This window comes from Sus scrofa, chromosome 1 (assembly GCF_000003025.6).
Source record: "Sus scrofa isolate TJ Tabasco breed Duroc chromosome 1, Sscrofa11.1, whole genome shotgun sequence".
Lineage (NCBI taxonomy): Eukaryota > Metazoa > Chordata > Mammalia > Artiodactyla > Suidae > Sus > Sus scrofa.
Window position 1 is genome coordinate 193975253 of NC_010443.5, and position 13052 is coordinate 193988304.

Here is a 13052-nt window from a genome sequence, read left to right on the forward strand (position 1 = left end):
CTATTACTATCCATAGATGACAGGATATTATACCTAGAGAATCCTAAAGACTCCACCAGAAAACTAGTAAAGCTCATCCATGAATTTGGCAAAGTCACAGGATACAAAATTAATACACAAAAATCAAAGGCATTTCTATATATTAATAGTGAAAGATCAGAAAGAGAAATTAGGGAAGCAATCCCGTTTACCAACACACCCAAAAGAATAAAATACCTAGGAATAAACCTACCCAAAGAGACAAAAGACCTGTACTCTGAAAACTATAAGACACTGATGGAAGAAATCAAAGATGACACAAACAGATGGAAAGACATACCATGCTCTTGGATTGGACGAGTCAATATTATCAAAATTATTATACTACCCAAGGCAATCTACAGATTCAGTGCAATCCATCTCAAATTACCAAGGACATTTTTCACAGAACTTGAACAAAATATTTTAAAGTTTGTTTAGAAGCTCAAAAGACCCAGAATAGCCAAAGACATGTTAAAAAAATGGAGCTGGAGGAATCAGGCTCCCTGATTTCAGACTATACTACAAAGCTACAGTCATCAAAACTGTATGGTACTGGCACAAAGACAGACATATAGCTAAGTGGAACAGGATAGAAAGCCCAGAATTAAACTCATGTACCTACAGTCAACTAATCTATGACAAAGTAGGCAAGAATATACAATGGAGAAAAAACAGCCTGTTCAATAAGTCATGCTGGGAAAACTGAACAGCCACATGGAAAAGAATAAAATTAGAATACCTCCTAACACTATATACAAAAATAAACTCAAAATGGGTTAAAGACCTAGATATAAGACCAGATACTATAAGACTCTTAGAGGAAAACACAGGCCGAACACTCTCCGAAATAAACAAGAGCAACATCTTCTCAGATCCGCCTCCTAGAGTAATGACATTAAAAACAAAAATAAACAAATGGGACCTAATTAAATTAAAAGTTTATGCATAGCAAAGGAAACCCTAAACAAAACAAAAAGACAACCCACAGAATAGGAGCAAATCTTTTGCAAATGAAGCAACTGACAAGGGATTCATCTCCAAAATTTATAAACATCTTCTGCAGCTCAATGTCAAAAAAATAGGCAGAAGATCTAAACAGACAATTCTCCAAAGAAGACATACGGATGGCAAAAAAAAAAAACATACGAAAAGGTGTTCAACTTCACTCATTAGTAGAGAAATGCAAATCAAAACCACTATGAGGAACCAACTTACACCAGCTAGAATGGCCAGCATCAAAAAATCTACAAACAATAAGTGCTAGAGAAGGTGTGGAGAAAAAGGAACCCTGTTACTCTGTTGGTGGGAGTGTGAATTGGTGCAACCACTGTGGAAAACAGTACGGAGATTCCTCAGAAAACTAAAAATAGAATTACCGTTTGATCCAGCAATCCCACTCCTGGGCATCTATCCAGAGAAAACCATGCATCCAATAGCCAAGACATGGAAACAACCTAAATGTCCATTGACAGAGGAGTGGATCAAGAAGATGTGGTACATATACACAATGGAATATTATTCAGCCATCAAAAGGAATGAAATAAAGGCATTTCTAGCAACATGGATGGACCTAGAAATTATCATGCTAAGTGAAGTCAGTCAGACAGTGAGACACCAACATCAAATGCTATCACTTACACGTGGAATCTGAAAAAAGGACACAATGAACTTTGGAGAGAAGATCCTGACTCAGACTTTGAAAAACTTATCGTTTCCAAAGGAGAGCGGTTAGAGGGTGGAGGGATGCTGGGGGTTTGGGATGGAAATGGTATATATTGTACAACTATAAATGTAATATATTCATTGAGTAATATTAAAAAAATGAAAAGTAATTGACATAAATTGTATTTAAAATGTAAAAAAATAAAATCGATTTGTTTGATGACATACAAAGTATGACAATTTTATGTTGTCATACTTTTCTAGACCTTAGGGAAAATAGGACAAGAATGAATGGCACATAAACGACTGTCCTCAAGAGTTAGGATGGACACACAGATGCTATAGAGTAAAAGCGATTCACTTATTTTTTTATCCTGTAGTGAGTCTGAGCCCTTAGGAATGACAAATATTGGTAATACCAGGAATAGGTCAGGATTTCCTTCTTTTTCTTGCTGGTAGAGTTTATCCAAATTCTCTTCTTCATGTGTAATGAGACCTTTTAAAGACTCCAACTGGTCCTCAAAATCCTTGAACTGTGATAGAACAAACTAGAACAAGAGAAGTTTTCATTAGAAACAATGTTCATGTGCATCCATCACAGAACCAAACACAGCTGATAAAAGTTCAAGTTTTCCACACTTAAATAACCCAGCTCATTATCTTGACTATTCAGAAGACTCCTGATATTCACTCTGTGCCTTTGGCAAAGAATCAGGCTTCACAGGGATGAATCAATCACCTCTTGACAGGGCATGCAGAAGAGGGTTAGTGAGTATTCTGCTCCCTCAGTCTTGCTAGTTAAGTACTTTACCCCACTAGTACTGAGATGTGATACCGGAGCTCCTCGGGCTTCTAGTCAGCCTTTTCATAGCTTAAGGGCTTTTCAAAAAGGAAATAAAGAATATAACAAATGGCCATTCTCTAAGCAGCTACGCTATGACTCAATGACTTCACTTGGAAATTCAAACAACTGTGAGGTCTGAAAAGTGTGTGAAATATATCACTTCTTTAACATGTTCAATGAAGAAATATTTACTGAAGAGCTGAGCTCTGCCCATGTATTGAAGAATCACATGACTGAAGAATCATGTCAAATGGTAGATAGGTTTAATTTGGACATCTTTTGGTTTAATTAGGGCATCTTTATGCTGTGGTGGCCCTAAGGTACAGTCCACAAAGCACAAATAATCAGTACTTCTTAGGGTACAGGGAATTGAAGGGAGTGTGCAATGGCCAAGAATGGAAAACCAAGATGGACCTCAAATTCATTTGTTTTCAGGAGCAGCATCCTTTCCAAGTAGGAAGCTCTCTGGAGGGAGTGCAGCTGACCAGCGAGGAGCATATGTGTGTTGGACTCTGCGGGCTGTGGAAGTCGGTCCAGGAGAATGGAATTTTGGAGAAAGGCTTCTCTTGTCTTCTGTACATCATGCTGCAGCTCCTGGAGAAGAAACCATGATTGCAAAACATTTCCTCCTCCTTTCTCCACACAAATCCTCACCTCATGCCACTCCATCCACATCTGGAAGAATCTCTGCCTTGAAATTGCAGGCATGGCTTCTGGCTACTATTATTTTAAGAGCTCAAAAACTGAATCCTTCTTTATATGATGCACATCACTGGTGTTGCTCTGAAATTTGTTGGCTTACAGCTAAAAGTGACCACAGATAAATAGGGTTGGAGCTTCCAGTTTACAGAAACTAGAGATGACATGAGTAGTGTCCCAAAGTTTTATGTTTCTAATTCTTGAACACCTTAGGGATCTGCTTTAATGCATTTTAAGAGCCAGTCCAACTCTGTCCTCTGCCTGAGACTTTGTGATATAAATGGATTCATCTGCAGAAAGCATAGAATCTCATTAGCCAAGCCGATTTTAGCGCTCCTCAAGAAATATTGCATCTGTGTGGAATTTATGGTTTTTTTTTTTTTAAGTAGACTGGGTAGAAATTGATCAGAAATATGGATCCTATATGTTGGATTCCTGACTTTAAGTAAGTTGGTGAATATCTTTTTATTTGACCTATGGTATAAGAATATACAAAGTGCACCTGGTCACCCAGTTTAAATCTAGAAAGTATTCACTTTCCAGGTATCATCAACAGGATAAAACCACAGAGGAAAGCATACAGCTCTTAAATTTAGTCTAGGTCATTATCTCCACAAGAAAGCCTTATTAACATGGTGGCAGGTCTATGATTAATTCTAAATTAAGAGATTCAACACCTACTAGTCTTAGATGATCAGATTCAGTTGATATTTCTGTTCTTATTGAAAACTGTGTATGTGGCATTGGCCTCAGATCCACCTGCTAGACTGAAAGGGGAATTCTGGAAAGAGGTGGTATCAGGTGCTCCTGACCAGCTACTTACTTCCTGGCCCCTGCCTCTGAGCCACCAACTGGTTCTCCCAACCCCACACATCCCTGCCTTGCCGTGTCCTACGCACTCTGTCCTGATTCACTTCTCCCTCCTTGTGCTCTGTCTATCCTCTGGGTCATGGCCCTGCCTGTCAGGCTCTTGGTCTTGCTTTTCCTCAATGGGTTTAACACCTACCTTTATGTCACACAGGGCTGGGGGCAGGATCTCTGCGAGGTTGTTTCCGGACATATTGATGTTTGCAAGCTGTTGATACTTTGCTTCCTGCTGCTCCAGCCTTGTTGCAGCTTCAGCCTGAGCACTGCTACACGCCTTCCAGAGCTGCAGCAGGCTCTGGGCCCCCTGCAACTGGTCTGCGAGGTCTTGGTTTACCTGTGTCCACCTGTCAGGGCAACATGAACAACAAGACCCCCAATCCATCTTTTCCTTTGCAGCAAAAGCATACAATGTACATGCTCTATCCATAAGTTAACAGCTGATGGATTAAGACACTGTTAAATGCCTTTTAAAAATTACTGGCGTCATCATTATATAAACAGAATTCCAAAATTGGGATATTTCCTTAATTTGTAATTCTCAACAAAAACTACAAAATTTGTGATTCACAAGAATTATCTATTGTATTATGAATGTCTTAGGCAAAGGTGGAGAAAGTACTGAACTGTATGCCTGATGAAACTTTCTCCACATGGGAGGGGCCCCTAGTTTATAGAGAAGGGTCTTTAAATAGGCCTTATCTAAATTGTGACTACGTCAAGTTTATTTTCCAATTACAAAAGCGACATGTTCCTTACATAAAAGCAGAACCAAAAAATAATGTATTTTCCTACTTCTCGGCAAGGGTATTTATTTTCTATTGTGTTCTAAGTGTTCTAACGTGCTAATATTTTATAGAAATATGCTATGTTGTAGGACTAATTTCTTTGTGGATTGAGAGAAACTAAAGTGGCAGATATTAACTGGTTCTTGATGATATTTGTTCTTTAGAGAAATGTTAACTCTTGTGTATTCTTTCTACTTAGGCCAGTTTGCGCCAGTTAGTACAAACTGACCTTGGTTACATAAGAAGATAAAACTGCTCTCAGGTGCACCCTTCCAAGGATACTAGCACACAGGAGATGTGAGGGAAGGTACCAGCTGAGTACCCAGGCTCCAGATCTACATAGCTGGTCTCCACTACTATGCCAGACTAACCTCACCTTTGGAGTTCAGGTGAACCTAACTAGAGCTGTTAATGAAACCTAGTTAGAGACCGCATTTTTAAAGCCAATACCACCAAATTATGAACAATGGCAAATATTTACAAGTGTTCTTACATCCATGAAAATTAGCTAATTTTGTGGGGCTGGCACATTCACTGATTGTATGAATTTTATTTAGAGTCTCATTTATATGCACTGCTAAACTGCTATGAAAACTGGAAGTTGTAATAAGAACAAGTTATTTTCTGTAATACATTTTTCATTCATTAAAATTGAAGTTTTTAAAAAAGTAGAAATTTTTTTTAAATTTGTTTTTATTCCACTGTAATATCTTGCTTTGCTTTCCCATTTAATTTAAAAGTATTTTCCATACTATTAATACAAAATAAATAAGCCTGGGAGTTCCTGTTGTTGTGTACTGGAAACGAATCCAACTATGATCCATGAGGATGCAGGTTTAATCCTTGGCCTTGCTCAGTGGGTTAAGGATCCAGCATTGCTGTGAGCTGTGGTGTAGGCTGCAGGTGAGGCTCAGACCTGGAGTTGCCGTGGCTGTGGCGTAGGCTGGCAGCTACAGCTCTGATTTAACTCCTAGCCTGAGAACTTCCATCTGCTGCAAGTGTGGCCCTAAAAAGCAATCAGTCAATAAATACGCCTAATTTTAAATGGCTGTACATAATGCTCTATTTTTTGTTTATTTACCAAATTCCCATTTAGAGTGGCTATTGAAGCAATTTTCAATTTTTGCTTCCAAATAGAATATTCTTGCACCAACAATTGAATGTATGTGCAGTGATGACAACTGAATCCCTTTAGGAGCAACTTGAACCACCATCTGTTTTGAAGTGGCCCCCAATACTGTATGTGGAGTCAGATATGTGTCCTTTCCTCTTTTTCCCTCTCCCTCCCCTTCTTCCAATAAGGTCTGGGTCAAGAGCTGAGGACAACCTGTGGGGTATATAAATTGGGTGTCCCCTGTTCATCACATTCCACTGTTGGTTTCCAGGAAAGTCTTTGTTTGCATGGAGAAAGGGTGGAGAAGGATGCTGAGAGCACCTTAACATCTTCATCACTGCCTGCAGCAAATCAGCTTTAAGCCAACTTTCATATCCCATTCAGCAGAATAAATGCTTCACAATGAACTAGGGCCATATGCCTTAGAAGGAGCTTCCTTGGGAATTCCTATTGTGGCACAGCGGAAACGAATCCAACTAGGAACCATGAAGTTGCGGGTTCAATCCCTGGCCTCGCTCAGTGGGTGAAGGATTCCACGTTGCTGTGAGCTGTGGTGTAGGTCGCAGACTCGGCTCAGATCTGGTGTTGCTGTGGCTGTGGCATAGGCCAGCAGCTGTAGCTCTCATTAGACCCCTAGCCTGGGAACCTCCATAAGCAGTTCAGCAAAGAATTCTTCCCAACCCCACAAATCATCTCCCAAAGCAGTATCTGCACATCCCCTTGCCTCCATCTCACCATGTTTCCAGGGAGAATGAATGCCCCTCCCACCACCTGAGTCTGCTTCTGCCTGTGATTCTGGTGCCCTTGAATCTCCCACCAGGCACCAGCCCATGGCCACCCTGGGGCTGTACTTGGGGTATTTCTAGAAGGATTACACCACTTGTACATGGTAAGTGACAGCCTTCACAAGAGCAAAGCTTATGTGAACTAGATCCTTCAAAGCAGGAGAGACCAAAAGAGTCTCAAACTGTTATACTGATGATTTAGAGGACTCTACAAAGTCTGTGTCACTTTATTTGCCACATGTCATTAAGATAAATATATCGGATCCATTACTCATTTAAACTGCATCTGAAAGCATACCTTGTATGAGTATTTTGGCATTTCTCCTGAATTATTTCAGCAACTGAAGGGCAATGATCTTTGAGTTTTCCAATAACCTCCTGGAGTTTCTTCCAAGTCCCATCACTGCTCTCAGCTTCGTCTTGAAGAGACTAGGAGGACAGAGAGGAACGTTAGCAACAGAATGGCCTGGCCTCATCCACAGAAGGCAGCAGCTCATCAGCACTGCTGCTATATTACAAGAGTATTAACACTCAAACCTTAACAGGGATAAATTGGTAGAGATTTGTAGAAGTGAACACTGAGAAGACATTCTTTCACTGGAGACTAGAACCAAAAGTGTATTAAAAAAACAAAAAACAACCAAAAACCCAAACCCAAACTTTTAAATTATGAAATATGGACATAAAAGATGAAGAAGGAATTCCTGTTGTGGCTCAGCAGGTTACCCAACATAGAATCTGTGTGGATGCAGGTTCAATCTCTGGCCTCACTCAGTGGATTAAGGATCTGGCATCACCATGAGCTGTGGTGGAGGTCACAGATGCAGCTTGTCTGGTGTTGCTGTGGCTGTGGCATAGGCCTCAGCTGCAGATCTGATTCGACCCCCACCTGGGAACTTCTATATGTTGCAGGTGCAGCAATTAAAAAAAAAAAATGAAGAAAACTTCAATGTATACTTTTCACTAATTTGGCTCATGTGATTCACTTTGGAATTTCAAGTTATACTTTTGATGCTGCCAATTAAAATACTGTTTTGTGCTTATCTGTGACGAGTGTAAAAGCCATTGTGTTTACTTCTGTGCTTTCTTCCACTGCCAGTAAAACACTGTGCCAAGATCTGGTGAATTTACCTGAAGGTTCTGCACCTGGTATTTTAAGGCCTCCAATGATAAAACCAGAGGCTTGCTGTGTTCCACACAATATGAGAATCGGATTGTCATCATATTCACTTCATCAAAGAGTTTGTCATAAATCTTCCACTCCTGTAAGACAGACTGCATAGAGGTCTTGAGCTCACTGACCTATACAAAAGTGGAAACATATTTAGGAAATCATCAATAGGTTTGCTCATCATTTTTTTCCCTTCTAAGGAGTCTACCTCTGTATCCAATTTGGGCATTTCACCTTGAGCGCAGAGGAGGAGCCTCAGTGATTTAGGTGGGAAGGATGGGTCAACGAACAAAAAACATCAAAGAAAGCTAAATTTTGAAATAGGTAAATGGAAGAGAGACCAGTGGATCAGCATGGAGAGTTCAGCCCAGATAATGAACACTAGGTAAGCGATCAGAATCTCTTGAGTACACGTTTTAATGAAATTCTGTTAGCTTTCTGACCTTGGACAAGTTATTTAATCCTTAAGTCTGTTTCTTCATCCATAAAACAGATAAACTAAAAAATAAAGAAAATAGTGTCTGTGCAAATGCTCTGAAACTGCAAAGCATTACGTAAATGTAAAGTGTGACCTGGCACTTAAGTCTGGTCGCCACGGGAGAGCAAGCATAAACTGGAGAGGACATGCTGGGCCAAAATGATGGGTGAATACAAAGCAGAGGAAATGTAATGGTGGCTGTATTTTATCCTTTAGTATGTTTTGATAATCATGAAAGGATAAAAGGTGAAGCATTTAAATGATCACTGATACAATTGAGAATATTTAAGTATATAAATTTCAATATATGATATAAAGATAACATATCTCAGCAATAAAAAGACAACCAAACTAAAAAATGGACAAAGGATTATATAGACATCTCTCTAAAGAATATGTACAAATGGCCAATAAACAAATGAAAACACACTCAACATTCAGTCATTAGAGAAATATAAATCCAAACCACAAGATACCATCTCACATCCACTAGGATGGTTTTCATCAGTCAGATGACAGCTAGTGTTGGCAAGACAATGGATAAATTAGAACCCTGATATGTTGTTGGTGGAAATGTAAAGTAGGATAGCCTCTGCAGAAAAGTTTAGCAGTCCCTCAGAAAGAGAAAGACTATATGGGGTTACTATATGACCCATAATTATACTCTTAGGTATATACCCAAGAGAACTGAAAGCATGTGTTCACAGAAAAAAATCTACACACATGTTTTCAGCAGTGGAGGAGGGTTTCAAGGTCCCCATATCCCTGTCAGCACTTGTTACTGCCTGTTTTCCTGAAGCCTCTGAGCATTTGAGGGTAAGAATCATTTTTCTTCTTTATCACTGTACCCTTGGCAGTGAGCACAGCGCCTCACCAAAGATATGTTAACAAATGACTTACACAAGATACATTAAGCTCAGCCCTAATTTTCTGCCTGACTTCAGCAGAAGAAAGAGGCAGAGGGTCACCGAGGAATTTTATTCATCCAGGTTATTCCCAATTCTCTCTTGGAATTAAATGGTTGAAGGAGATCTCAGTCAATGACAAATCATCCATAGTAAAGACTCTCTGGGAAAATGGACACAGCCAGTCGAGATTAGGATGTACAGCTTCTCCCACCGCCTGTGGGGAAACATCCAGGTTGCAGAGTTGGAGGTGTGTGTCCTTTCCGCTTAGTGCACTCCTCCCGGACGGGCTAAATACAACTTTGACACGCCTTTCATGCCAACCTCCTCCATACTCTTCTTCCCTGCTGTTCTCACCACACACTCCGTTTCTCCCCACCTCGGGAGTTTGCCCCATGCTGACCACACTCCTAGAGGCTACGTGAGATAGGATCACTGCCTCCCTGAGGCCTCTCCCTGGGTGTGGGGAATCTGAGCGGCTTCTTCACAGATGCTCCTGTATATATGCCAGACGCTCTACTGGGTTTGGGGGTGGGGGTGGAGACATTTGTGTGTGTGAACACATTAGACACAACAAAGATAACCAAGGGAATTTCTAGCTCGCCAAGGATGTGGGACTCTGGTGGCTTTGCCTCTAATTATTCAGTGCAAAATGAAACAAAACAAAACAACGAAAAAGAAATTTTAAATGTTTTTTTTCTCTACTTCAGTATTTTTCTCAGCAACTTTGCAGTTTTTGGTATGGAGCAAGTGTCCATTATTAACAATAAATAAACGAAGGGAGTGTGAAGAGAAATAGTACACTTGGAATGAATTCTAGTACCTGCTTAATAACACTGTTTCTCTTTTGAAATAACTCATCAATTCTGGATGCTGTATCTTCCAACAATGGCACTGTCCCGCTCTCCAAAGTCAGGTAACTTTGTCTCAGCTCATCCAGTACTTTGGATTTAATTGCAAGTTGATTTTCTATATCCTGGAAAGGTAAGAGGAAAAGGTTTTCATATGTGCAATATTACAAAACAATAAGGGGTAAGAAATGGGAGTTGAACCTGTTCAAGTAAAAATGCCATTAGAGTATATAATTAAATAACAGTGCACAAAAGACATTTTAATCACATTGCACTCTAAATTCAATTTTTACAATGAAATTTTGGTATATGAATTTACAGTATTATAGTATGAACTTTTTTTCTTTTTAGGGCCGCACCTGCAGCATATGGAAGTTCCCAGGCTAGGGGTCGAATTGGAGTGTAGCTGCTGGCCTATGCCACAGCCACCGCAACTCAGGATCCAAGCTGCACCTGCGACCTACACCACAGCTCACGGCAATGCTGCATCCTTAAACCACTGAGCGAGGCCAGGGATTGGACCCACATCCGCTTGTAAACTAGTCGGGTTCTTAACCCTCTGAGATACAACAAGAACGCCATACAACATGAATTTTCACAATAATTTCAGCTACTACACAGCTCTAGGTTTCAAAAGAGTATAGGTAGCAAGTCCTTATCATCATGGTTTAGTAGAAAAGTCAGGAAGATACAGTGTCCATTCCAGGGCTGCCATGTGCTGGCTGCTGGAATAAGCATTAGGTCATCAAACTCCCAAGTCTGCATTTTCTCATCAGGAAAACAGTGATGACATCTTAGAACTCAAGTGGAACCAGGGTGGCCTGCTGGGGGGTGCTGCAGCACTGAGCTCTGGAGGATAACCTTCCCTTTAAGAGGTCTGTTGAATCACGGGTGGCTGTAAAAACTCTAAAATGGAAATGGCTAGTGGGTGGTTAGAAACAGGCTAAGACCATGTGAAAAGATCTCTCCCAGTGGTGTTGCTGCCCACATATAGTGTCCAGTATTATTCTGCAACCACATAGAACCGGGGTCTGAGCAGACTTGCCGTGCCTCCACTCAGTCAGTACAGAAGAAGTATGACCTGTGCTGCCTAGGGCTCTGGGGACGGTGGAACTGTTCTCAATAGGGAATGACACAATCAGGGAAGTGCGGAGGAAGGAGTAATCTACATTTGGGTGAGGGCACTGCAAAGATGAAGTGACCTGGCAAATGGTGATTGAACGAAAAGGGCACAGCCACCGTGCTCCAGCCCAAATGGGATTTAGACAGTGGCTCTGAGGGAAAAGTGTTCCTTTTAGAACACATTACACAGTAGGTAAAAGAAACTGATTTACTCTGAAGAAATAGAATGAAAGACTAAACATCCTGGAGACTTTTGTAAATATTGGATAAATTAATTACAAAAACACCAAAATTGGAAAACATCTAAATCAAAATTCCCTTAGAACATTTTTTCCTCAGGAGTAACATTCAAACCTCTTAAGAATGACAATAACCTGAAAAATATCTTCTTCTATTTATCATGATAAATGGCATTGTGCAAAACACATGGACACTCAGCTGTTTTATATAAGATAGTTAGTACCTAACAGCCTGACCAAGTCACACTGGACAGGTGTGCCCTTCTCACCTGACAATCCAAGAGCATCTTCTGCACCGAGACCACACTTTCAGGTTTTTGTAAAATGTTCAGTCTTTGCTCTTGTGCTTCCATCCAGTTGTTCAAAATCTGTATTTTGTTTTCATTCTCTGTGATACTCTCCAAAAGTTGTTCTAAATGTTGTATCTACCAGTTATAAATAAGAAAATAAAATTTTTTTATTTATGAAAATGACTCAGTCATACATATGTATACATTCCCATGTGCTTTAAAATAACGTATTATGACATTCATGATATGATAATTTTGTTTTTTCTAAGATTTTGAATACTTTGCATAAGATTTCCCAAGAAACTTGGGAATAAGAATGCATAAATCAGGAAATAAGAACTAAAATCTCCTTTAAAAAAAATCTAACATTTGAAATGGAAGCTAGCCTGGTAAAAAGGCTGGCTGTTCTGGAGTTCTAGATTTGTACAAAACAAAATCATGCAATATTCACTTATCATCTATTGGTATTATGTAAAGCTTAAGAAAATTTTCTTTCCCCAGATTTGCTTCATTAGGCTCATTTAAAAATTAGGTCAATATAAAAAATGACAAATAATTCATCAATTTAATTTAAAAAGTTTTAAAAATTTCAAATATTTAAAAAAATTTATTTTTATTAAAGTATAGTTGATTTACAACATTGTGTCAATTTCTGCTGTACAGGAAAAAAATGACTCAGTCATACATATATATACATTCTATTTCTTCTATTCTTTTCCATCATGTTCTATCCCAAGAGATTGGATATAGTTCCCTGTGCTATATAGCAGGACCTCATTGCTTATCCATTCTAAATGTAATAGTTTGCATCTACTAACCTCAAACTCCCAGTCCACCCCACTCCCTCCTCCTCCCCCTTGGCAACCCCAAGTCTGTTCTCCATGTTGTGAGTCTATTTCTGTTCTGCAGATAGGTCCATTTGTGCCATATTTTAGATTCCACATATAAGTGATAGCATATGGTATTTGTCTTTCCCTTTCTGACTGACTTCACTTAGTCCGATATTCTTTTGTTGCATAAAAACATATTTTTTTTCTTCTTTTTATGGATATACCTGCGGCACAGGGAAGTTCCCAGGGTAGGGGCTGAACTGGAGCAGCAGCTGAGGCCTACACCATAGCCACAGCAGCACTGGATACAAGCCACATCTGTGACCTAAGACGCAGCTTGCAGCAATGCCAGACCCTTAATCCACTGAGCCAGGCTGGGGACTGAAGCT

The 13052-nt window shown here is 39.8% G+C and overlaps 1 protein-coding gene across 11 annotated transcripts in view; it reads right to left on the bottom strand.

Moving 5' to 3' along the window:
- SYNE2 (spectrin repeat containing nuclear envelope protein 2) overlaps positions 1 to 13052 on the bottom strand; it is a 442988-nt gene that overhangs the window by 65690 nt on the left and 364246 nt on the right. For 10 of the 11 annotated variants that reach the window (XM_021074160.1, XM_005660039.3, XM_021074116.1 and 7 more), the window contains 7 exons: positions 11813 to 11968; positions 10155 to 10307; positions 7909 to 8079; positions 7076 to 7206; positions 4233 to 4437; positions 2942 to 3121; positions 2103 to 2231 (listed from right to left, as the gene is read on the bottom strand). In XM_021074160.1, the coding sequence (XP_020929819.1) occupies positions 2103 to 2231; positions 2942 to 3121; positions 4233 to 4437; positions 7076 to 7206; positions 7909 to 8079; positions 10155 to 10307; positions 11813 to 11968 (1125 nt within the window). Of the gene's footprint in view, positions 1 to 2102; positions 2232 to 2941; positions 3122 to 3181; positions 3332 to 4232; positions 4438 to 7075; positions 7207 to 7908; positions 8080 to 10154; positions 10308 to 11812; positions 11969 to 13052 lie in introns of those variants that run through there. The other variant, XM_021074201.1, reaches the window with a different exon arrangement.